Raw genomic sequence first — 24,168 nt, forward strand, 5'->3', positions numbered from 1 at the left:
AACCCCTCTCCTTGTACTTTCCCCAAATTTAGAGTTTGACAGGGGTGGACAGGCTACTTGTGTCTCTAGGAATATGCCCAGGAAATAAATAATGACCCTGTAGCAAAAACAAAAATAACATATAAGAGAAGCAAGAGAAGCTTACTATGTGCCATGTATTATGTCAACTGCTACTCAAAATATGCATATGAAAAAGTATTATCTTCCTTTTTTTATGTGAAGAGACTAAGGATGACTGAAGTTAAGTAAGTTTATGGAGGGCTATCACGCAGTAAATGTCAAGGGTAGAAATATGAGTCCTGGTCAAGTGTAGCTCCATAGCTTATGCTCTCAAGGACTACACTACACTTTAGGACTTGTTGGCTTTTTCATTTTGGTCACCAGCCATGTATGCTGGACTTAGAGTGAGGTACTATGGAAAATATGACAAGGTTCTTCTTCTATCCTTTTTTAAGAGAGGATAATTTCAGGGAAAAGGAGATGCAGTTTTTACTATTTAATTAAACAGTAATTATTGAACTTCTCTAAAAGCCTGGAGTATAGTAGTGGACAAAACAGAATCTCTGCTCTCATCAATCCTGGATTCTAGCTAAGGCAGAAAATAAAAAGTGAAAATAATAAGCCAGTAAGTTACATAATAAAAAATTTTCTACTTAATTACTGAAGACTATAAATACTAAGGAAAGGCAAAACATAGGAGAGAATAAGTGGAATTGTGAGTATAGGGTTGAGGGACATTTGCAGTACTACATTGAATAATCAGGGTAGGCATTGAGAAGGCAATATTTGCCCAAAGATTTGAAGACGGTGAATTAACTAGTGGATATTGGGAAGAAATGAATCACATAGGGAATGTAATATTAAATACACTTTCCCCATTGTTATCATAATTGACATCCTAGGACTGAGAAAAATAAGTGAGAAGTGTTATACTCTCATTTAAAACAAATGTGGTAGACTGCCAAGAAGAGACAGAACTTGCTAGAGAAGGCCAAAAACCAGTGCTAGATTCTTTTCCTTTCACCTACTTTGGGACCATAAAACAGAAGTTTAAGGATTCAATGAGAGCAGTTCTTATGGAAAAGTTTATTGGCCTAAGTGTAGAAAGAGTTGTGCAGTTTCATATCACCTCCTCACAATGATATATGTTCCACCTCTACCTCAAGGCAATTGAAAAACAAAGTCAAGAAACCCACCCATAGATGTCTACTATTTAAAGAAGACTAACAGGGGTAATTTCTATCTCCACGCAAAACAAAAAACTTGCATACCTGCTTCTTAATGCTGTTTGAACACATGCTAGATAGAGAATTTTTAACAAAATTTAGCCTGTGGTCTCTATAATTTAGGCAGTCCAAATGACTAATGTAGCCTGATTCTTTCCTGAAAAAGTCTAAAGGTGATAGCCCTGAAAAAAATCCTAACAGTTAATTTGAGTGAGAAAAAGACCTTCATTTTCAGAACCTGACAAGCAATTTTCCCGAGTTTTTCATTCATTCATTCTTTCCTTCTGAGCTAAATGGATGCCAGAAAAACAGTCATGCTGGAATCATCTTGAAAAGACTGTCTATTTGGCAAGAAAATGCTAGTAGAAAGTTAGGGAGGATGTATCTTTGTAGTGGAGCTAAGAGCCTGTCCTAAAACATCAAGCCCCCATACAGCATGACCCACATCAGGTCATACTGTAATTCTAAAGGTCCCCAGGAGGAGCTAGGAGGAAGAGGCTTAGCTCCATAGAACCCATCCAATCCCCCCATGAAAGAATAACTCATGACTTAGGCATTTTCTACCCACAGAGTACAATCAGATCTTTCTGCAAATGTAACTGTCCTTTCTCCCTCCACCCTAATCTTGAAAAAGCCAAAAGCAGCATAAAAAGAGGAGAAGCCTAACAAAAAAATGAAGAAACTGTGTCAGGCAGGCTGCAGAAAACTTAGGTCAGGCCTGATCAGAGAACACACACAAAAAAATTCTGAGTGTTTGAAGGACCAATTTAGGGGAGACTTTAATACCTGAAAATGAGATTATTATATATTCTAAAATGAATGGAAAATTCATAGCATTTGTCTTAGGTATTGTACAGGTGTGGGGAAGAGTGATTTAATAGACGAAGTTTGAGGAGAAACATAATTTCCAGACCATAACTATCTAAGTTCAGCATGTTCAATAAATGAGTTACTGGGAAATTCAGGCATATTTTAAGTATCATTTCATAATAGGCATAAAATTAAAGATTTTTTAAATGAATAATAACATCTAAACATGGTCATATTTCTGTTAACATTTACTCTCCACATTTTTAGGGGGGAACATTACATATTACAATATACCGATATCAATTAAATGTCTTACAGATATAAAACAAATGGTGGTCATAGGGCTAAAGGACTCCCTAAGATAATTTAGTTTAGAAGCTATACCATAAACAAAAATAAACTCAAAATGGAGTAAAGACCTAAACGTAAGACCAGATACTATAAAGTTTAGAGGAAAACAAGAAGACCACTATTTGACATAAATCATAGCAATATCTTTTTCGAGCCATCTCCTAGAGTAATGGGAATAAAAACAAAATAAACAAATGGAACCTAATTAAACTCTAAAGATTTTGCACAGCAAAGGAAACCAAAAACAAAATGAAAAGATAACCCATGGGAGAAAATATTTGCAAACAATGTAAACTATAAGAGATTAATCTCCAAAATTTACCAACAATTCATGTGGCTCAATATCCAAAAACCAACCCAATCAAAAAATGGGCAGAAGACCTAAACAGACTTTTCTCCAAAGAAGACATACAGATGGCCAAGAAGCACATGAAAAGATGCTCAACATTGCTAATTATTAGAGAAATACAAATCAAAACTACAATGAGATTTCACCTCACACCAGTCAGGATGGCCATCATCAAGAAGTCTACAAACAATAAATGGTGGACAGGGTGTGGAGAAAGGGGAACTGGGGATGTAAATTGGTGTAGCCCTTAAAAAACGAAAAATAGAGCTATCATATGATTCAGCGATCCCACTCCTAGGCATATATACAGAGGTAAAATGCGGTTCCAAAAGGGTACATGCACCCCAGCGTTCATCACAGTACTGTTCACAATAGCCAAGACATGGAAGCAACCTAAATGTCCATCAACAGATGAATAGATAAAGAAGATGTGGTACATGTATACAATGGAATATTACTCAGCCATTAAAAAGAATGAAATCATGCCATTCGCAGCAACATGGATGGGCTGGAGATTATCATACTAAGTGAAGTAAGTGAAACAGAGAAAGACAAATATCATATGATATTCTCTAATAACTGAAATGGGAAAAGATTTGAAAAAGAATAGATACTTGTATAACTGAATCACTTTGCTGTACACCTGAAACTAACACAACTTTGTTAATCAACAATCCTCCATTATAAAATAAATTTTTTTTAAATAATAAAAAAATAAAATAATAACAAATTACCTGGATGTAGAATAAACTAAAAGTGTCTAAATTTTTGTAATTGCTAATAACTTGATTATGGATTTATGAATGTTATAATTATTTAAATAATTTAAGTAATAAATAATTTGTGGAATTTAATGAAGAATAATTTGAAAAGTACACTTTTTTAAAATTCACAAGTTTTTCTGACATTTATTAAGAACTAATTTTAAAATAAAGAATGTAGATTTTTATTAACAAAATCAAATTAAAAGGAAATAATTTGGTTAAATGATAATTTTTACCTGGAATCATTGAGATGCTGTTATTGACTTTAAAAATTATCACTTTAAATTTTCCTTCTAAGAAATACTAGGGAAAATTACTTTTCTATTAACAACAGAAAATATCTGAATACTACCTCAGATCTAATTTTTTGTTTGTTCTTTCATTTGGAATAATTTTAGAGAAAATGTATTCACTCAATCTTTCTGCTATAATAGGAAAAGTATTCTTTTATGAGACTAAAAAGGACACTATCCAAAGTTGCATATTTGTGTTTATCTGCATAAGCGTAGGACACCTTCCTTTTAGAATGATGATTATTTAAAAGGAACTAAATACACACTTGCTTATTCTAAGAATAAGATAAAGGGGGATACTGGAAGAAAATAGGTAAAATAGATTTTAAAAACAGTTGATAATTTATTAACATGTAATTCCTAGCATCTCTTCTCTTGCTGAAAGATTATAATTTATCAATACTGAAAAGTGACTGAGGGAGTTCCCCGGTGGCCCAGTGGTTAGGATTCTGGGTTTTCACTGCCGTGGCCCAGGTTTAATCCCTGGTCAGGGAACTAAGATCCTGTAAGCTACGTGGTCGCCTTCTGAACACATTTTTGTAGGTCATACACAGTGCATTTTGCATGTAATTCTCAAATCCTCAAAATATTCAGTATTTTTTATTGTATTGTATCCAAGTCTGAAATTAATTGACACACACAACTGATATTTATATTTAAGATGGTTATGTGTTTTTCTTCCCCCTCTTTGACTGTAGTTGATTGTTTATATAGGATTGACAAAGAATCAGAGAAGGTGCCTCAGGTGTAGGTGACAACAGGAAAATAGGTCTACTTTTATGCATACATAACATGTAGACCTACTAGATAGGAGGTGAATGGAGCAAAAACTCATCAACTGGCCATTGATTATTTTAACACAAACTAAATTTACTAATGTCATAAATGACGTGTTACTTTATTTAATTATCCTTAATATAGTTCTTGTCTATTGCATAATTTTTTAAATAGTTAAAAAAAATGGTTTCCAGAACATGAAAAAAATCTTCAATTTTCTTTTTTCAAAAAACACAGTTCATTTTCAAATGAAAAACCTCTCCAACTGAGGGCAAAAAATCGAGCAAAGACTATTATAACGAAGAAAAGAATGTTGAAATATTAAAACCAACCAATTAGGTGACTATAGATCAGTTTCAGCTAGTTTGTAAATCTCACTGATTTTCTCTAGCCTATGGTTTCACCAAGTTAGAAAACTGATGTATTCTCTCTTTCCTGTGTAGCATTTACCCAAGTTAAAACTTAATAATTATTTGTGCACCTGTTTGATCACTGCCTGTCACCCCATGTGACTGCAAACTCCATGATGGCAGATATCATGGCTTTTGCTGCCCCATAATTATATGCCCAGTTCCTAGCACAGACCTGGCTGAAATACTATTCCTTTAATGAATTAATTAAGAATTAATTTGGGCTTCCCTGGTGGTGTAGTGGTAAAGAATCCACCTGCCAATGCAGGGGACATGAGTTCAATCCCTGGGCTGGGAAGATCCCACATGCCACTGAGCAACTAAGCCCGTGTGCCACAACTACTAAAGCTGAGCTCTAGAGCCTGTGAGCCATAACTACTGAGCCCACAAGCCTCAACTGCTGAAGTCCATGCACCTAGAGCCTGTGCTCTGCAGTAAGAAAAGCCACCGCAATGAAATGCCTGCGCACCACGAGGAACAGCCCCCGCTCGCCACAACGAGAGAAAGCCCGCATGCAGCAACAAAGACCCAATGCAGCCAAATAAACAAACAAACAATAAATAAATAAGAAAATAAATCTGAAAAAAAGAATTAATTCATTTCTACAGTATATATCTATAGTTTTTTCCTCATTATATCTCAAGTGTGTTTTCAAAAGCAATTTACAAAAAGCGACTGTTAACCTGCAGAAAAGAACATAAATAAGAGTAAGTCATTTATTTCTTCCTATCAAGATTATATTCACAAGTTATATTCGGTTTGTTTTGACAATTTTAAATATGCCTAAACAAATTACAGAATGTGATATTTATCTGTCTCACTACATAGACTTTGGTTCTACTACTGTACTTGAGATCATGGCAGGGTTTCAATTATTACAAAGGACCTTTGCTTAAAAAGCATTCTTTGTTTTTCCCACTATTATGTTATTTGGTATTCATTTGGTTTCTTTATGAATGGGTGGAGAATGTACTATCAGGGCTACTTATTTGCATTTACATGGCACTTTATAGAGTTACATAACAATTTTTGTAATAATATAGAATTATTACCATATTTTGCCCTCTTATTTCATAATACTGTAGGGATTAATGTGATTTGGAGTTAAATTTTATTTTTTACCCTAAGCCACTAATGTGTAACTTAAAAGGAGGTTTTTGTTTCCTTTTAAAAGATACATATTCTGTAGAATATGGAAGAAATGAAGAACAAACAACCTGCCTGGTAAAGCAAACTGGAGAAGCCTTTCATGTCTCAAAACAATCCTAGTGTTTCCTGATTTTTACAAAGGAGAAGAGTAACTGTAATTGAGTGGTGTGGTGGTATATTGCACTAGGAATGTGGCTGGGGAAGTCTTAACCCCTGCTCTACAATCAACATTCAAGAAGACTTGGACAAGTCCCAGAATTGCTCCACATCTCATTTTGAACAGCAATCAGAAAGGTAAAATATTATCTCCCTCATCTAACACACAAAGCTATAGAGAGAATAAAAGTGTGCACACAAACATTCTCAGAAAAAAATAAAGCCCCAATTTCTAGAAAGTATAATTTTTATTCCTCTAGAAATTAAAACTTAAGCACTTTGATATTAAGTTTTCACATGCCAAAGTTAATCAAGCTGTTGCTTGTACGACTGAGGTGATTAAAAATATCAGCTTTACATATCTATATATTGAAGCTAGAGATATCCAGATATTGAAGCAGTGATTATTTCTGCTTTAATATTCTGTATGGTTGCCTCGACATAGAATTTCTGTAGGAAAACTATGGGACAACATTGAGCAAGTTATCCTATAAAATTTTCTCAATGGAGGACAAAGTCTCTTTTTTGAAAATGGAATGGCAAGCAGTAGTTAAATTTCTGGGTAATGACTGAATTGCAGATTAAACTATGCTTTATTTACACATAACCATTAAGAAAATATATTTTCTAAACATTTTTTCTAGGGTCTCAATAGTATCAATTAACATGTTCTTAAACTCATAAAACAACTGAATGGTGGATTATTTCTAAGCATATCTTTTTAGAGCTTTCAATCAAAATTATGAGATAAATTTAAATATGGAGTGACATGGAAAATGAGGACCTCAAGTCACACTACTATGTAGATTCAATATTTTAATTTATTCAGTAGGCTGATTGGATATAAGGTATCTTTTCTAGCTCCTATTATATGAATGTAGAATCAGATAATTATGAAAATTAAAATTGATCAGTATCTTAATAATCTAGTTTAGTTACTACACTTATGAGAAAGTACTGATGAAACTGATCAAAAAATTCAAAAGAGAAAAAAACAAAACAGAAAAAATAAAATTCAGAAGATAATTAGCGACATATCTAAAATATAACCAGTTATTATCATGTATGTATATATACATTTAAAAATGCTTTTTGAGAGAACAATCATCTTTTATTTATACAGAAAAAACATATTTAGCAAAAGGCACACTGAGGTCAGAGTGGCTATGGCCCAAGAGACAAGGCAGGGAGGTGACTGGCCCTCTGAGATCCTGCTGAGGGAGAAGTGGTCTGGGGCAAAGTGGTGAGAAGTACTGGGTAAGTGCTGAGTGGTGGGGGCCACAAAATGAGAAAACTCCAGTTGTATCAACACCCTTGGTAGGTCATGGGGGGAACTCGCTGCTAACTATTGCTGGGGTAGGGGTGGGCACTTAGTGTTGCTGACTGGAGTGAGAACCGCTGACTAGAGTGAGAACCACGTCCTGGTTCTGGAGAGCACCCACCAGGGGACCCAGGAAGGAACCCCAGATTGGTCGGATGTGTATATAAATGTATACACTTATCATTATATGTCTCTATTTCTATCCACATACATAGTTATTATTTTATACTATTTCTAATTATCTGTTGCATTAAAGCAAGTCATTTAATTGCTCTATAATCTTGGTCTCTAAGACTGTCAAATGTGGTTGACAAGAGTTACTTCACAGATTTTAGTAAAAGTTAACTGTGTGTATATATATGTAACGTATATATTATATTTTATACATTAAAAATATGTTATATAACTATATGTTTAAAAATATGAATTATATATTAATATTTATATATTAAAAATTTGGTTCAGTGTATGTACATATATGTCACAAGTAGACGGGAAAGTCTGAAATTGATATTATTTTGTGGCTATTTGGTTTCTGACTTTGAAGATGTCACATGGATCTCTTGTAACCCAGTAGCAGAAGGATGAATTCTTTCTTGCACATTTACCTGATATGTAATGTGCCAATCACAGCTGAAATCCTGTATCTTTAAGCACTTAAATTGTTCTAACACCTGTGGTGATCAAACAATTCCTAAACTGCACCAATTATAACTTTTTACCAAATTTCTGTGATCAGTGAATTTAGCAGAAGTACTCTGGACAACCATGTAGGGGAGGAAAAATAACTTTCCTCCTACTCTTCTATGTTCTTGGTTGAGACATCCTTATAATAAAAAAAAGACAGATTCACAAGAGAAAAAAAAAAGCAGACATATAATAACGTGTATTTCCTGAATATGTGGGAGATACTCAGGAAAGCTGAGTAAGTCCTTCAAATGGCACAAGCCATCACCTTAAATACTATCTCCAGCTAAAGACAAAAGATGTTGGGAGTAGGGAGAGCCTGTTATGGGAGGTTATTATGTAAAGCACAGTCAACAGGGGGATAGTCGTCAGGCAGATTTAAGTCCCTGCCTTCACCATTGCTAAGTTTCCAGATATTTAGCAAAACTCTTGTTTCTGGTACAGGGAGGGAGACACCCTTAAAAATGGAGATTTACATTATAAATGTGAATGCCTCTTGCAAAAGTGTAACTTCCACTCAGTTTTAAGCTTCACCTGTATCTGCTGTTTCTTAAAAATAATCAGCCTAAAATAATCCTTATGCCAAAGAGGCATATTTTGGGTTGGTAAATTCTACTCCCCTTCAATAAGTATATGTTATTCCAGTAAAGCCTACTTGTACTTAACCTGCAGAAAGTCTGTCTTGGAATGACTAGGTGAGAAGTAGCCACAGCCCTAGTAAAATAATATGTACAACAAAGATAAAGTCTCTAAAGTCAGTCTTAACATTCTTCCAATATGAGCAGAAATCCTTGACATGAAGCAAATTTTAAAATGTGTAAAACAGAGACTTCTATTACTAAGTATTACTATAATTCAATTATTTTGAGGATATTTGCTATTCTAAACTGAGTCTAAGATATCAGAGACACTTGTGTAACTAATTTAAATTAAAAGCTAAGTTTAAAATTCCTGCCTACAATCCAGATGTTTTGTCTAAAGGGTAGTGGGCAGCTGGATCCTGGGAAATATTGGGTGATAAATATTTTTCTTTTTTTTTTTTCCCAAATAGATGTTTGCCTCAGGGTAGGCTATATGAAATGTTATGTCTGTAACTAAGCAATTAAATATTCTGAGGAAGTGATTTTGATTTTTCTTTTTCTAATGAAACCAAGTGGAGAATTTGGAAAGATAGGAAATAACAAGCTTGTATGGTTCAAAACTCATACAAGTTTAGTAAATTTTCCAGATGATTCCTATAATAGCAGTGTATGTAAGATGTGTGACAGTTTAGATAGTTCTGAGTTTCAGAAATTAACTATTCCACACATAAGAGATGTTAGCTATTAACATCCTCACTCCTTTGCTTCATATTTCTCCTTGTTTTACTTTTGTAGAGACAATCTAATAAATTTAGTCATTTTAATGAGAGGGAAAAATTATTCTTTGGAGTTATGTAAACGAAAAGTCATTTAAATGTTTTGTTTTTTAATTTCCCTTCAACTTTCTAGGCAGTTTTACTACCACTGTTTACCCAAAGAGCCTTTTTCAAATTGCTCCTAGAATCCCACATTTTTCTAGTCACTTATTGTCTTTCTTCAGGATCAACTGCAGAGACCAAAGCTCCTATTTTCATCCAGCTGTATTCAGCTACTCAAATGGGTTTTTTTTTAAATGGGATTGCAGCAAACTGAAACTCTGATCACATTCTCTGCACCAAACTGCAATAATTCCATTCTGTTATTACTGAGAAAATGTGAATATCCTCCTGTTGGAGAGTTTACATGACCCATAACTCCCATTATTTAGAGTTATTTGAAATGCTTATCTAAGCTACTATGCTAAGAATTGAAAAATAAAATGTATCATCATGTATTACTTTTTATATGATATTGGAAAAGAAAAGGTGGGATTGTTGCAATGACATCTTAAATATGATACTATTATGAATAATAATAAAACTGCATTTTTAGGTTAAAATAAGACCATTGGAGATAAAATACGTGAAAATGTCCTCATCTACTTATTTATAAAGTTGTTTACTAAAATGGATGTTAAGTGTGTAGGAAGGAAAGATATTTCACTATGTCTTGACTAGATCTTAATCCACAGGTTTCATAAATGGTAGAAACATGAGAATGATATTTTCTATCAACAAGCAACTATAAATTTTCTAATTTCTGAAATAAAGGGTTATATACAACATTAAATGGTAAAATGTGTGCAAATTTTAATTAAAAGCACCATTTTTACAGTACTCCACTAAAATGTATTACACATAAACCATTTCCAGTAAAAGGCCTTCTTCTGAGAAAGCTATTTAATCTTACACTCTTAAAGAAAACACATTCTATTTTTATAGTAAAGGAGGAAGGTATGAAAAGTGCTGGTAGAATTAAGCAGGAGCCTCTGTCTGCTTGGAAACTCCAAAGACTCTTAAGATCCTAAGAGAGACTTTCACTCCTTGTTTTGCTTGGGTCTCTTTTCTACTGAAATCTGTACCTCCTATTATCTACCCTAGAGAATCGAGGACCAGCAAAGTTGACTAGAAATTTCCAATATAATAAAATAGTTTAATCCCCATCCCTTTTATCTCCCTTTATTATGACTACTACATAAGAGTGTCAACTCCCAGGAAAACATTAGGGCAATGGCTTGATTTCTTCTATAGCTAGCTTTTCATTTTTTTCTTTCTTTCTTTCCTTTTTTTTTTTTTTTTTGGAGGAGGGAATTTGGAGCAATATTTTTAGAGCTTTCTTTCAATGTGACAGTATAGAAGAGTGCAAGTAATATAAGTACAATAGACCTCTAACCTGCCTTTGGTTTTGGCTGGAAATCCTCATGGTACGTATTGGGCAGGGGGGTTATTTTGGTGGGTGGATAAATGATGAACTATATGTGAAGGGATATTTCCTTGATACCTTTAATGCAAGGAAGTTCAAAAAAATTTAGGTGCAAAACACTTACACACCTGCTCAGGATTTGGGGGAATCCATCACCCCCTTTCCCATCTTTTCTATTCAGTGCAATAAGGCTCTAAGACATTAATGCATAACTTTACAATTTTGGCATCACATTCACCTGGATCAGCATATTTTTCAACATTGCAGCAAAGCCAACTCTTCCAGACCTATATCCCTCCATGTATTGATTAACTGCATTCTCTGCCCCATGCCCAACAATGTCCCTCCTATCTCAAGAGGGGGTAGGGATGATCAGAGCAGGGTCTCCAGACGTCATTAGTGCTCCTTGGCTCCATCGGCCTTCTGTCTATACTATAAGGATGTCCTGTGTAGGTAGATGTAAAGTTGTCCTATGGGGTTAGACAAGCCTCCTTCTATTTGGCCCTGGCAGGACTGCTGTCCCTGGTGCTGAACCATGTTAGCCCACCAGGGAGTCGGCTGCCAGGTCAATGGGGCTGGATAGAAAACGCGGCTGACTGATCTTAAGAATGCCCAGGTGCAGGAGCAAGCAATACTTTGGTTACAGGAACAGAACCCATCCCCCGCACTACACACACGTCTCCCCCGTGTGCGCCAGGACCCCATTTGCAGTTTTCTCCTCCAGACCCCCACCCAGACGCCTCCAACATGGCCTCAAATGCCAGGCACACAGCAGCATAGCCCACCTAGACATCACATTGCAGTACTATCAAAAAGCTACTCCCCACACACAAAGTCTTTATGACGTTAGCTTTTCCATTCTAAAACAAATACATAAAATCCAATAAATTAATAAATAAATGAAAGTGACCTTCCCCTTTCCTCCCTCCTTTTCCTGCCCCATATATTTGCATTCCCCTAAATTATAAAGACCCAAATCCTAGAAGAGTCTTTTAAATCTGGGTGGTCTCCCTAGTTTCCCTGTCCCCACCCCTTCCCCCACCTCTCTGAAACAAAACGACACCGAAAAGGGCATATCTTACCCCGGGTAGAGCGATAGCAGGAGCAGAATCCACACCGTCATTTTCTGTGAAAATACAGGAGTCGAGTAGACCGAGCTTCCTGTGCTCCATATATTTGTCGAACTCATCGCTTTTTTTTCCTCCCCTGCCTCTAGCCTCTAGGTTGCAGAAGAATCCCTCCCCTTTGTATTATTATTATGCTTATGATCTGATGGTGGCTCCCCCCACCTGCCTCTAGTAGGTCCCGTCACTGGGGAGCTGTATTGCTACCAGCTTCGGGAATTAATATTCAGGGGGCAGAAATAAGATCAGCACAAACGCTTGCAGATACCATCAAAGCGTCAGCTCAGGGAGCCGCTTCCAAGTCCGGGGGAATAATATAATTGAGGCAGGGGGAGGGTACAGGGAGAGACGCACAGGAGACAAATAAGGGAAAGGGAAACTCGGGCTCAGTCATACACATACTCATGCCCCCCACACACGCACATACTCCCCGAAGTCCATCGGTTAAGGTTTGTTTATTTGCTTGCTTTGCTCTGATTTTTTTTTTTTAGAGGGCGGCAGGTGTGTGTGTGTGTGTGTCTGTCTGTGTGTGTGTGTTTAAAAGAAATACTGGAATCTCTGCGTGATTAACTATCACGCAGATTAACTATGAGGTCAAAGTGGAAGCGATGCGCGGCTGCTGCAGCAGGAATTAACACATGCGTGGTGTCTTTCCAGCGCCTTTTAACCCTTTACTGCACACACAAGTATGGGAGGACTGGCTTTCATGGGGACGAGAGATGCTTTAGCAAGCCCAAATACTATATCACCAATGACAGAAGGTTTCTCTCTTCAGATTTGCCAAGAACCCTTATTTAAAATCTTGCAATATTAGAAATCATGATTACCTCCTAGAGGGAGGGGGAGCAGGGTATGGGGGAGGATTGGCTGTTTCTCTGTAAAGCATCCCAGAATAAAACAGATTTGGTGAACTTCCAATTTGGGTGAAGGGAGAAAACGTTGATAGAATTACAAAACAAGAAGAATCTATACTCCCCAGTGTTCACTCCTGTCTTTTCTGCTCTCCATCCCCAGTGAAAATGTACAGATACAAACTACTTGAAGGTTGAAGAATCTAACTGTGTGAAAATACCTGCCTGAGTATATACATACAGCATAAAATAGGGGGCTGCTTTTTGAAAGGAGGGTGGACAATGGGGAAGGTCAAGAGAATTAACCATATAAAGGGATTTCTATTTGCTCTGTGGGATTTTACTTTTCTTGTTGTTCTGTTTGGTGATAATTCTGAAAATTTCTAGGGTGGATGAGTGCTGTTAGCATGCTGCCTTCTTGCCTAGAATGTTACCATGGATACTGATACATGGGAGATATCCCTTTATGCCAACCTAGTTCATCCACCACAGAGGAAACCCCATTCACTCACCCTGGAGAAGAAAGTGGAGGAGTGTTTCAAGGTTCCTGCAGAACTAAGACCACAGCAAAGATGTTCATGTAGAAGTCCAAGTGAAGAGGACCAATCAGACCCCTTCATGGAACATAGCAGGGAGTCATTTCAAAACCAGTGCCTTTTCTACAAGAAAGTCTTCCGGGTAGGTAACTTCAGTAAGGAGTCCAGGAGGCACAGAAATTTTAGCATATGGGATGAGTCGGTGCACACTTCATTTGCAACCCTAAAATATACTTAAGGAAAGCAGAGAGAAGTACTGGTAGCTTCCTTCAGGCTGGGGAGACACATTCTGACCCTGAAGCAAAAAGGCTTAACAGACACGCCTGGAAACCTGCATGCCTTCAGAACCTAGACAGTTATTTTCTATGACATTTGAACAAAATCCAGTTAAAAGAACAGCATTCACGTGCAGCAGTCAACAGACTTCTGTTTTGGTGATTAAATTAGAGGCAGGATAAATGCAAATCCCTTTCTTTGCAATTTTCTTATTCCTTACTGCATTGTGAGGAATTTTGGCCTTCCTCATATTTTTTTTTTTTAACAAAAAGAGCCTAGGTTGTTAATAGGTGTATATTTGTTTTCGGTAGAGACGTTCTATCATATTTTTGTAGGCCAAGGCTCACATGTGCCCATGCCTACAAAAACCAAGCAAGTGAGATAAGCAAGAGAAAAGGGCTAGTAGTGAATCAGTACAGTGGTGGAAACCATGCACACTGGAGTGGCCATACCCCATGTGAATGGAGTTGCCACTGCTCTGTTCCAGTCAGAGTTCCCAGAGGACAATGGGAATACAACTATGAGAAATGTCCTAATTTTTAAAATACAAAGGAGACCAAACCCAACAGGTATGCAAGGCCATTAGGCTGCAAATAAAAACTGATGGGACAATTCTGTCTTCTACAAAATAGAACATTTTCAATTTTCCAGCGTAAGTTTTCTTTTTCCCTTGACTTTAGTGATAAGCAATTGAGGCTGTGAGAATGAATGCTGTCACATTCACAAAGTAGTAATTCAAATTCTGATTCCTTATTGGTAACATAATGATCCCTGTAGATTATAATCTATTTCAATAATGGAATACCTCCCAGCATATTAAGAGAATCCATAGAGGAAATTTTACTATTTATAGTATCCGGGTACAATTTTAACTGTGCTATTCCTGGCTAGTAAGCTTCAGTTTGCCTCTGTGGAGTTTTCCTATCTGATGGCTGCTCTCTACAAAAAAAAATGAAGTATATTAATAAATTTTCCAAGATTTTGCCACACATGTATTCACTGGTTTTGTAAGACACTTGATTCACTAATTTCTTTTGTAATCACCTTTTAGCTATATTTAATCTTGCCCATTTTTAAGAAGATATGTTATGATACATATTTAAACAACCATTATTTGATAAATGCGATGTTCATATTTTCATTGCAAATATATGTATATATGCCTATATTTTATACTAAAATTTTTAAATTATTAAAACATAGAAAGGAAAAAACTACCACCTGCATCCTCTTATTCAAACAAGCCATTGTCAATATATTGGAGAATTGTTTGGCGGGTTAATTTTCTCTGAATAAAGTTTATTTTCACTTTTACCTTATATTATTATTATTACTATTATTATTATAATTACTGTACTCAGAAGTGAATTATAAGGTCGAAATTTGGATCAATTTGGTTGTTGACACCAAGTCTCTTATCACTTGCAGCATTAAAATAAATTACTTAGGTTAATGATGAAGTAGGCTAACCATCCTGCAGATAACATGTATAACTGGTGGACAAAACATTAAATAAACAACTATGTAAAGTACTAGAAATTACCAAAATCAGGCAGAAAGTGGTAAAGATTTGACCATAAAAAGAGGAAACTGAATCAGATGAGGTCTAGGATTAAGAGGCTTTTCCCTGAGGACACTTAAAAAATGATTAAGTTCTCCTTATTTGCCTGCAGCTTCCCTGGTTTTGGCTTGTAAAGTCCCCTATCCCAGAAAAACCCTGGATTTCAGAGGTACAGGATGGTGAAAATCATCAGAAGGCAACAATCTTACTCATTTGAGGTTTCAGAGGAGAGCTGGAGCAGTCAGAGCAGCTCAAATTAAGGGAAAAATCATAGAAACAAAGTAACAACAGAAGTTAAGACTCCAGATCTATATGCAAACTTTGTTTACCTATCGGTTTTTGAATGGAAAGAGCAAAAAGGCACCAAGAAGCCTACAAGAAAGCATAAACTGAAGACTGAAAAAGTTGAGCCAGTATTTCAGCTGCCACTCCCTGTAGGAGATACTGAGTTTGGAGTTTGAATCCCATCAAGGTAGAGTCTTAATAAATACTTCAGACTTTCTTTTAAAACTCTAGAAGGACCATAACCCTTCTCTGTTCTAGGACCAAAGGTTTTGTCTAAGCCTGAGGACAAAACCGAAACTAACCTGGAAACAGTAAAAAAAAAAAAAACTAATCTTGCACAATATTAAGCTGTTGGTCAATAATTTAACTCCTAGTAGAACAAAAATCAATATTCTTCAGAGGAGTATTAAAAACCAGAATGTTGATAATATATAAAACATTTGATACACGGTAAAAACAAAGTCATGAAATATACAAAATACAGGACAATAAGACAATTTTTTTTAAAAATTGCATTTAATACAAACAAACCAAACCTGAGATGCAATGAGCAAATAAGGATATTCAATTAACTATTTTAAATAGTTGAAGGACTTAAAACAAAACATGGACACGATGCTTACATGGTCAGAGAGAATACAGTAGGGACTCTCAGAAGAGAAATGGAAACTTTTTTTAAAAAAAAGCAAAATGGAAAATTCTAGAACTGAAATTTATTCCTGAAACAGAAAAAAATCATGCATGGGTTTTAATATAAGATTGATAATTGAAGAATAACAGTAGAAGAACTGATTGGTAAACTTGAAAACACATCAACAAAAATCATCCAATAAAGAGCTTAAAAAAATTTCAATATAAAAACCACAGAGAAAAACGTTGAAAAAAAATTGAACTACTGGAAACTGTGAGACAATATCAAGCCTCCTGATAAAGTAGTGTAGAAGGAGAAGAAAGAGAATAAACATAAACATATTTAAAGTGATATTGGCCAAGAAATTTCCCAAAATTTGTGAAAATATTACATATAGATCCAAGAAGCTTAGTAGACCCCAAGCAGGGTAAACACAACGAAAAGTATACCTGGGAACTTCACAGTTACACATCTAAAAACTAAAGATTAAACGAAAATTTTGAAAGTAGCAAGAGAAAAATGAAACATTACAATTGCTAGAGGTTAATGTTACAATGATGGCTGACTGATCAAAACAGCTGAGGTCAGGAAACAGTAGATGATATCTTTAAAGTGATGAAAATAAATTATACATAGAATTGTATATCCAGTACATATGTACATCAGAAATGAAAGGGGAAAAAAAAGACATTTTCAAATAAATGAAGGCTGAGATCAGATGAAGAGATCAGACGAAAATAATGCTAAGATGAAGTCTTCAGGCTGAGCAAAGTGATGCCAGATGGGAACCTAGATCTACATCAAGAGCCCTGAAAATGGATAACATGTGAGGAAACTATACAGTTTAATTCATGTATAAAATTTATGTCATACACATTTATGTATAAAATTTATATCAACAACTGCACAGAGTATCCCAGAATTGGGATTAAATAAAATTGTACTTTTGTAATTTGTTCTACTTCATGAAATGATATAGCAACTGTACATACAGTTTGACAAGTTAAACGTGAATATGGTAACCTCTAAAGGTAATATAAGAAGGTATAGCTAAACATCATTAGAAAATTTAAAATAAAATACCAAAAAAATATTTAGCAAATGCAAAAGAAGACAGAAAGTACCAGAGGGGAAATAGAATGGGACAATCAGATTATGAATAGCAAAATGGTGGCAGAAAATAAACATGAACACAATGATATCACAAGAGATAAAGAGGTATTCTTTATGATGCCAAAAAAGATTAACTCATCAAGAAGACATAAAAATCATAAAATTTTACATAGCCAATGACAGAGCTTCAAAATAAATAGGAGCAAAAACTGACAGAACAGGAAAAACAGACACATTCCACAATCATAGTGGAGACATTAAAAGTCCTCTGACTTAATATTTATAGAATAATATATCCAATAATTGCAGAGTAAAATAAAAAAGGTACATCCTTTTCAACTGTTCATAAAATAAACCTCAAAAATTTCAAAATTTTGAAAGCTTATATATTCTCTAACTACAACAGATTTAAATTAGAAATCAGTAATATAAAATATGTAGGAATGCTTCAAAAAGCTTGAAAATTGAATACTTCTAAATAATACGTGAATCAAAGAAGAAATCACAAGAATAGTTGGAAATGTTTCAAAATGAATTAAAATGCCACATGTCAACTTGTTTTGTGTAGCTAAGGCAAGTCTTAGAGGAAAATTTGTAACTAAATACATAGAAAAAAGAAAGGTTAAAAACACTGATCTAAGATTTGACTTTAGAAGCTAGAAAAAATAGTCATATATATATTCATTTGATTTTCAATAAAGGCGAGGCATTTTGAAAGGGAAAGATTAATGTTTTAAAGTAATGATGTTGGAACAAAGGATTAAATTATTTTAAAGAATAACATGTGCCCTTTATTTTATCTCACATGTAAAAGCTAAAATTATTAATTTAAAGAAGAAAACAGAATGTCTTTATGACTTTGGGGTAGGCAAAAATTGCTTAGAGAAGGTATAAGGTATAAATATGTAATATGACTGATAAATTTGTCTTCACAAAAATAAAAAGTATCTATTTGTCAAAAGACTACTAAAAAATGAAAAGGCAAGTCACATACAGGGAGAAAATACTCACAATATAAGTGTCTTAAAAAGGACTTGTACCCAGAATAAAGAACATAAAAGAAATCTTACATCTTAATAGCGAAAATGCAGACAACCCCATAAAGGTCAAAGCACTTGAACAGACTCTCTGAAAAAGTTATGAGTGTATCTAATAAGCACAAGAAAAAGATCTCATCATCAGAATTCATTAAGAAAATTCAAATTGAAACCACAGTGATATCGTTCACATGCACTGTAATGGCTAAAATCAGCAAAAGTGACAATACCGAATTTTTTGAGGGTACAGAACAACCAAAAATCCATTCATTTCCTGGAAAGAATATAAAATGTATACTTATACATTATATAAAAATATAAAATATATATAAAAAAGATAAAAACTATTTGCAAAAGATTATGGCATTTTCTTTTAATGTTAAACATTCACTTACCATATGACCAAGACATTCTACTTTAAGATGTTTATCAAAGAAAAATAAAATATGTTTACCCCAAAAAGCCCTGAATAAGAATTGTATAGACAAATTTGAAGCAATCCAATTATCATCAATAGAAGAATGGATAATCAGATTCCAGGGTATATTTAGAAAATAGAAAAACATTATTCAAGGGTAATCATATGAATAATTTATTCACATAAATATATATATTATATACAGATATATATAAATACATACACTCGACAATATGGTTGAATCTCAAAAGGAATATGTTAAAAGAAGCCAGGCAGGGACTTCCTAGGTGGCACAGTGGTTGGGAGTCCTCCTGCCAATGCAGGACACATGGGTTCAATCCCTGCTTTGGGAAGATCTCACGTGCCTCTGAGCAACTGGGCCTGTACGCCACAACTGTTGAGCCTGTGCTCTGGAGCCCGTGAGCCACAACTACTGAAGCTCACGTGCCTAAGAGCCCATGCTCTGCAACAAGAGAGGCCACCGCAGTGAGGAGCCTGAGCACACATCTTATATGATGCCATTTACATGATCTTCAAGAGAAGCAAAAAAAAAAAATCTACACAATTAAAATTAGAATAGAGGTTACTTATAATGGTGGAGGCACAAGAGAAATTTCTGGGAGAAAGGAAATATTCTTGATTAGGAAAGTTATTACACAGGCTTATACACTGATAAAACTCATAAAATTATACATTTAAGATCTGATCAGGGACTTCCAGTGGTAAAGAATACGCCTGCCAATGCAGGGGACACGGGTTCAATCCCTTGTCTGGGAAGACCCCACATGCTGTGGAGCAACCAAGCCGACAACTACTGAGCTTGCGTGCCACAACTACTGAAGCCCGCACACCGCAGCTACACATGCGGCAACTACTGAAGCCTGAGCACTCTAGGGCCTGTGTGCCTCAACTACTGAGCCCGTGTCCTGCAACTACTGAAGCCCGTGCGCCTAGAGCCCATGCTCCACAACAAGAGAAGCCACCGCAATGAGAAGCCCACGCACCACAACACAGTACCCCCACTCACAACTAAAGTCCACACACAGCCAAAAAAAAACAGATCTGATCATTTCACTCTCTATTAATTTCACCTTAATAGTTTTTATTGATAAAATATCCTCATCAATAGCATAATGTGTGACAGGCCTTATTTGATCCTCATAAAAAAGAAATGAGAAGGTAATATTATTATCAAGTTTTTATACATGGGTAGATTAAAATATAGAGAGGTGAAATTACTTGTCCAAGATAACCCATGGTGTCCACTTTATACTCTACGGCAGAGCAGATTTTAAACTCAGTCTGATCTAAGAAACTGATCTCTTAAGCATGGTTGTATACAGTTTTTCAATAACATGACTGTGGCAATAAATAAGTTACTAATTCACTTCCTTAATCATGAGCTATAATAAAACTTTAGAGGAAACATGATGTAATACAAAGACCATAGAGTCTGGAGTCAGAAATCTTAGTTCTGTCATTAACTCTGTGACTTTAGGGAAATTACTTCATTTCTCTAGGCCTTATTTTCTCATCAATAAAATGATGGATGATACAGGTGATATATAAGAATCTTTTCAGTTCTAAGCATTCAGTGACCTATAATTTGAATAGGATTTCCTTGGGAGTGAGATGGGAGGAGATATCTACAGCTCCTTCGAGTAAGTTAGCTTAACAACACGACATTAATAGGGTCAGTGTCCATGTTCCTGCACATTAAGATAAACTGGGGAAAAAAGTTTGACTTAGTCCTCTCAACCTTAGTCTTCTTAAATCTTATGGGAGAATTCAAGTACCTCATTGCTCAGGATATTAGATGAGGCTGGCAGAGTCTAATTCTCTCACTTTGAATTTGAGCTGACCTTAGGATTTTCTTTGTCCACTGTAATGAACAAATGTGTCAGTTCTGAACTCTGGGCCTCAAAGAGCCTCATCTCCATCTTCATCCTCTTATAATACCCCTGACATCATGTAAGTACATCAGTTCTTCACAACAATAGACTATTTATATACTTGCCAGATCCAATGCTCTCTCTCCCCAGTATCTAGAAGAGGGCCTGGCACATACTATATGCTCACTGACTGTTTGTTGAAGTCTAAAGTTTGAGTCTTAGAAAGTTTCCTCTGGAAACATTGTGCCAGTTTACACTGCAACAAAAAGGTATGAATGCCAATTTGGCCATTCTTTTGAAGCCCCTGGATGGAGATATACGTATATAGATAAAGATATACACCTTTTTTTTTTTTTTTTTTTGGTTAAAACTAAGTCCTGAAAAACTAAGGCATTCTCAACATTGACTCAGTACGGTATATGATGTAAGAACTTGATCAATGCTGTGAATTATCTTGTAATGCCTTTCAGATGTTCTAGGCAATCATGACACAGTAAAAGACTTGTCTCAGGCTGTCTCTCACTGCTAATTATATGCCTTCCAGGGACTTTCTTTTAGACTTTGGAGTCACGGGGGTGTCCTTTAGTGTGACGATTAGTGGATGGCACTGGTGGGACAGACAGGCCTGGCACCATAGTATGAATTTCCCCCTACTGGCTTCAGAATCCCTTTAAGTACTCGTTAAAAGAGGATTTTAAACTGCAGGGGAAAATAAAAGACAAAAGAAAATGATAGCACATGATTATAGTGATAATTTATGGCATTCTTGGATTTCTTTTTAATTAATTTCCCTTTTTTGGGGTTCAGTTAAAAGGTGAATCAGATCTTAAATGATTGATTTTATTTCTTAAAAAATTTAATTATAAAACACATATATAAATAAAACCACTATTGTAGCCATCATAATTTATTCATCACAGTTTACATCAGAAGAAAGAAAATGTAGAAACTTAGAAAACACAATATGGGCCTACCAAACTGTAGTTTTAAATCATCAGGCTATTTTATTGAGGAAAATAATTTCAGCACCTCAAAGTAATACTTAATAGAAAACATGGCTTCTTTAAACTTACAGAAAACGTGTAATAATTTCTATTGTCTTTGTCAAAAAATAGGATTCAGAAGGAAAAATTAGTCCATGTTTTAAGTTTTATCAGAAATTTTACTATCTTGTCTGTCACAATTGATAGATTTTTTACATTTGTCTCATCTGCATATGAGCAAATAATGCTAAGCTCATAGAGCTGTGTGGATTAAATGAATATATGTAAACAATTTATACAATTTCTGATCCATATTAAATAGTCAACATTATATGTTATTATAATGATGATGATGTGTTTTTGTATTATTCAATAACATTCACCAAAATTTATTAGTACCAAATAGTTACAGGCCTCAATCTAGGCATCATTTAAACAAAGCTGCATGAAACACATCTCCTGCCCTTGAGGACATTATCATTTAGTGACTTAATTTTCTACCATTCTCACTCTCACCAGAACACAATGTAGTAAGTCCTTTCCCAATGATCTTCTATTTTCATAAATACATATCCAACTGCCCTGTAGACCCCCTCACTTCAGAGTCTCCTGGAGCAACAAACTCTGTACATCGAAGGCATAAGTTCGTATAAAGTCTTTCTCACAAAAACTCATTTCAAGTCTCTCTGTGGACTCCTTTCTTACACATGAAATCCCAGGCAATAGCTCACAGCTTTCCCTGGCACTGTAGCTAATAAATGAAGAGGTATTTACCAGGTCTTAACATGTACAATTCAACTTAAGACTCTAAACACTTTGCAATTTAAACATCCCTGCTGCACTGAAAAGATTTACTTCAGGACAAGAAATCTGAGAAGAAAAGGGGAAGACTAAATGACATTTCTGATTTTTCTTGGTATAGCTTCCCTTACTCTTTCCCTAACACAAACACTCCCACACACCCATGTATACACGTGCAAACACACAAAGAGGTACGCATCCTATAGCTGCTTTTTACCAAGGTGTTGGGGTGAAGGGGAGTTATCACCTGGTATATTAAAATCTGGTGTCAGAACTTTAGATACACAATTACTCTCTTTTATGAGGCATTTTTGAGAGTTCTTAAGAGATACCCACAAAGGGCTATCAAGAAGCTTCTTGGAGTAGAAAATGTATTTGAGTGGTGGCAAAGATCTCCCTCAGTTGCTGCCTCTCTAGAAGATCCCAGGCCTTTTGAACTGAATAGAAGTCCTTTATGTGAAATTTTCAAGATCATGCACAGCCAAACCCCTTTCCTGGGAGCCACATATGACTCATGGAAAACACACAATTTTGTTGCCAAGCTTTTAGTATAGAATGTTCCCAATGTACCCAGTCTCTTCCTCTGTTACCAGAAAGCTCTAGTCATAGCCTCTTGCCTTTAGACTGTTACAATTCTGAATCACGTACAGATCCCTATGTTCTCCAAGTTCTTCAAGGAACACGTCATTCTCTTTAAGTAGTTCTCTTGAACTCCAAACTTGTGGCTCAAAATGAGGGGTGAATTCACAATAGCTAAGAAGTAGAAGCAAGCCCAGTGTGCATCAAGAGATAAATGGATAAGCAAAATGCAGTACATATATATGTACGATGGAATGTTATTCAGCCTTAAACAAGAAAGGAAGTTCTCGCACATACACAGAATGGATGAACCTTGAAGACATTAAGTGAAATAAGTTGGTCACGAAAAGACAAACATGGCATGATTACACTTATATGAGATACTTAGAGTATTTGAAATCCTAGAGACTGGAAATAGAATGGTTGCCACCATCAGCATTGAGAGGGGAATGGGAAGTTATTGTTAAATGGGCATAGAGTTTGTTTTACAAGATGAAACGAGTTCTGGAGATGGATGTAGTCATGGTTATACAACATTATGATAATAATTAGGAGAGAGGATTCCTTTGTATTTATCTCTCAATTCACATTAGTAAAGCAGATATTTACTTATAAAGTTTTATTCCTCCTTGTTAGATTCCTATTTCTAATTTAAAAAATTAAACTTAATTACCCAGAAACTTAGGCAAACCAGTATACTTTCAAGTCAGTTTAACAACTCATTCATTCATTCATTTACAAATACTGTTAATTGTCAGCTAAGGTATCAGACACTGTGCCAAGTGCTGGGCTATGAGGTGAGTAAGTCATGACTTTTGTCCTCAAGTCCCACACAGATTCATGAGGAAGGCACACTGTGTGTATGTTTTGGAAAAATGATTTACGACAACGAAATAAACGTTGACATTCTAAGAACTTACACATGGCTGGTTGTGGGAACTTGATATTGAATGGGGTATCAACTAA

At 35.4% G+C, this 24,168-nt stretch overlaps 1 protein-coding gene across 6 annotated transcripts in view; it reads right to left on the bottom strand.

Moving 5' to 3' along the window:
* The window catches only part of GABRG2 (gamma-aminobutyric acid type A receptor subunit gamma2), a 109,299-nt gene extending 96,995 nt beyond the window's left edge, over window positions 1–12,304 (bottom strand). For all 6 annotated transcript variants that reach the window (XM_057747429.1, XM_057747448.1, XM_057747423.1 and 3 more), the window contains exon 1: window positions 12,198–12,304. In XM_057747429.1, coding sequence (XP_057603412.1) covers window positions 12,198–12,304 — 107 coding nt within the window. The remainder of the gene's footprint in view (window positions 1–12,197) is intronic.
* Window positions 12,305–24,168: the final 11,864 nt, after the last annotated feature.

Source organism: Hippopotamus amphibius, chromosome 1 (assembly GCF_030028045.1).
Source record: "Hippopotamus amphibius kiboko isolate mHipAmp2 chromosome 1, mHipAmp2.hap2, whole genome shotgun sequence".
Classification (NCBI taxonomy): Eukaryota; Metazoa; Chordata; class Mammalia; order Artiodactyla; family Hippopotamidae; genus Hippopotamus; species Hippopotamus amphibius.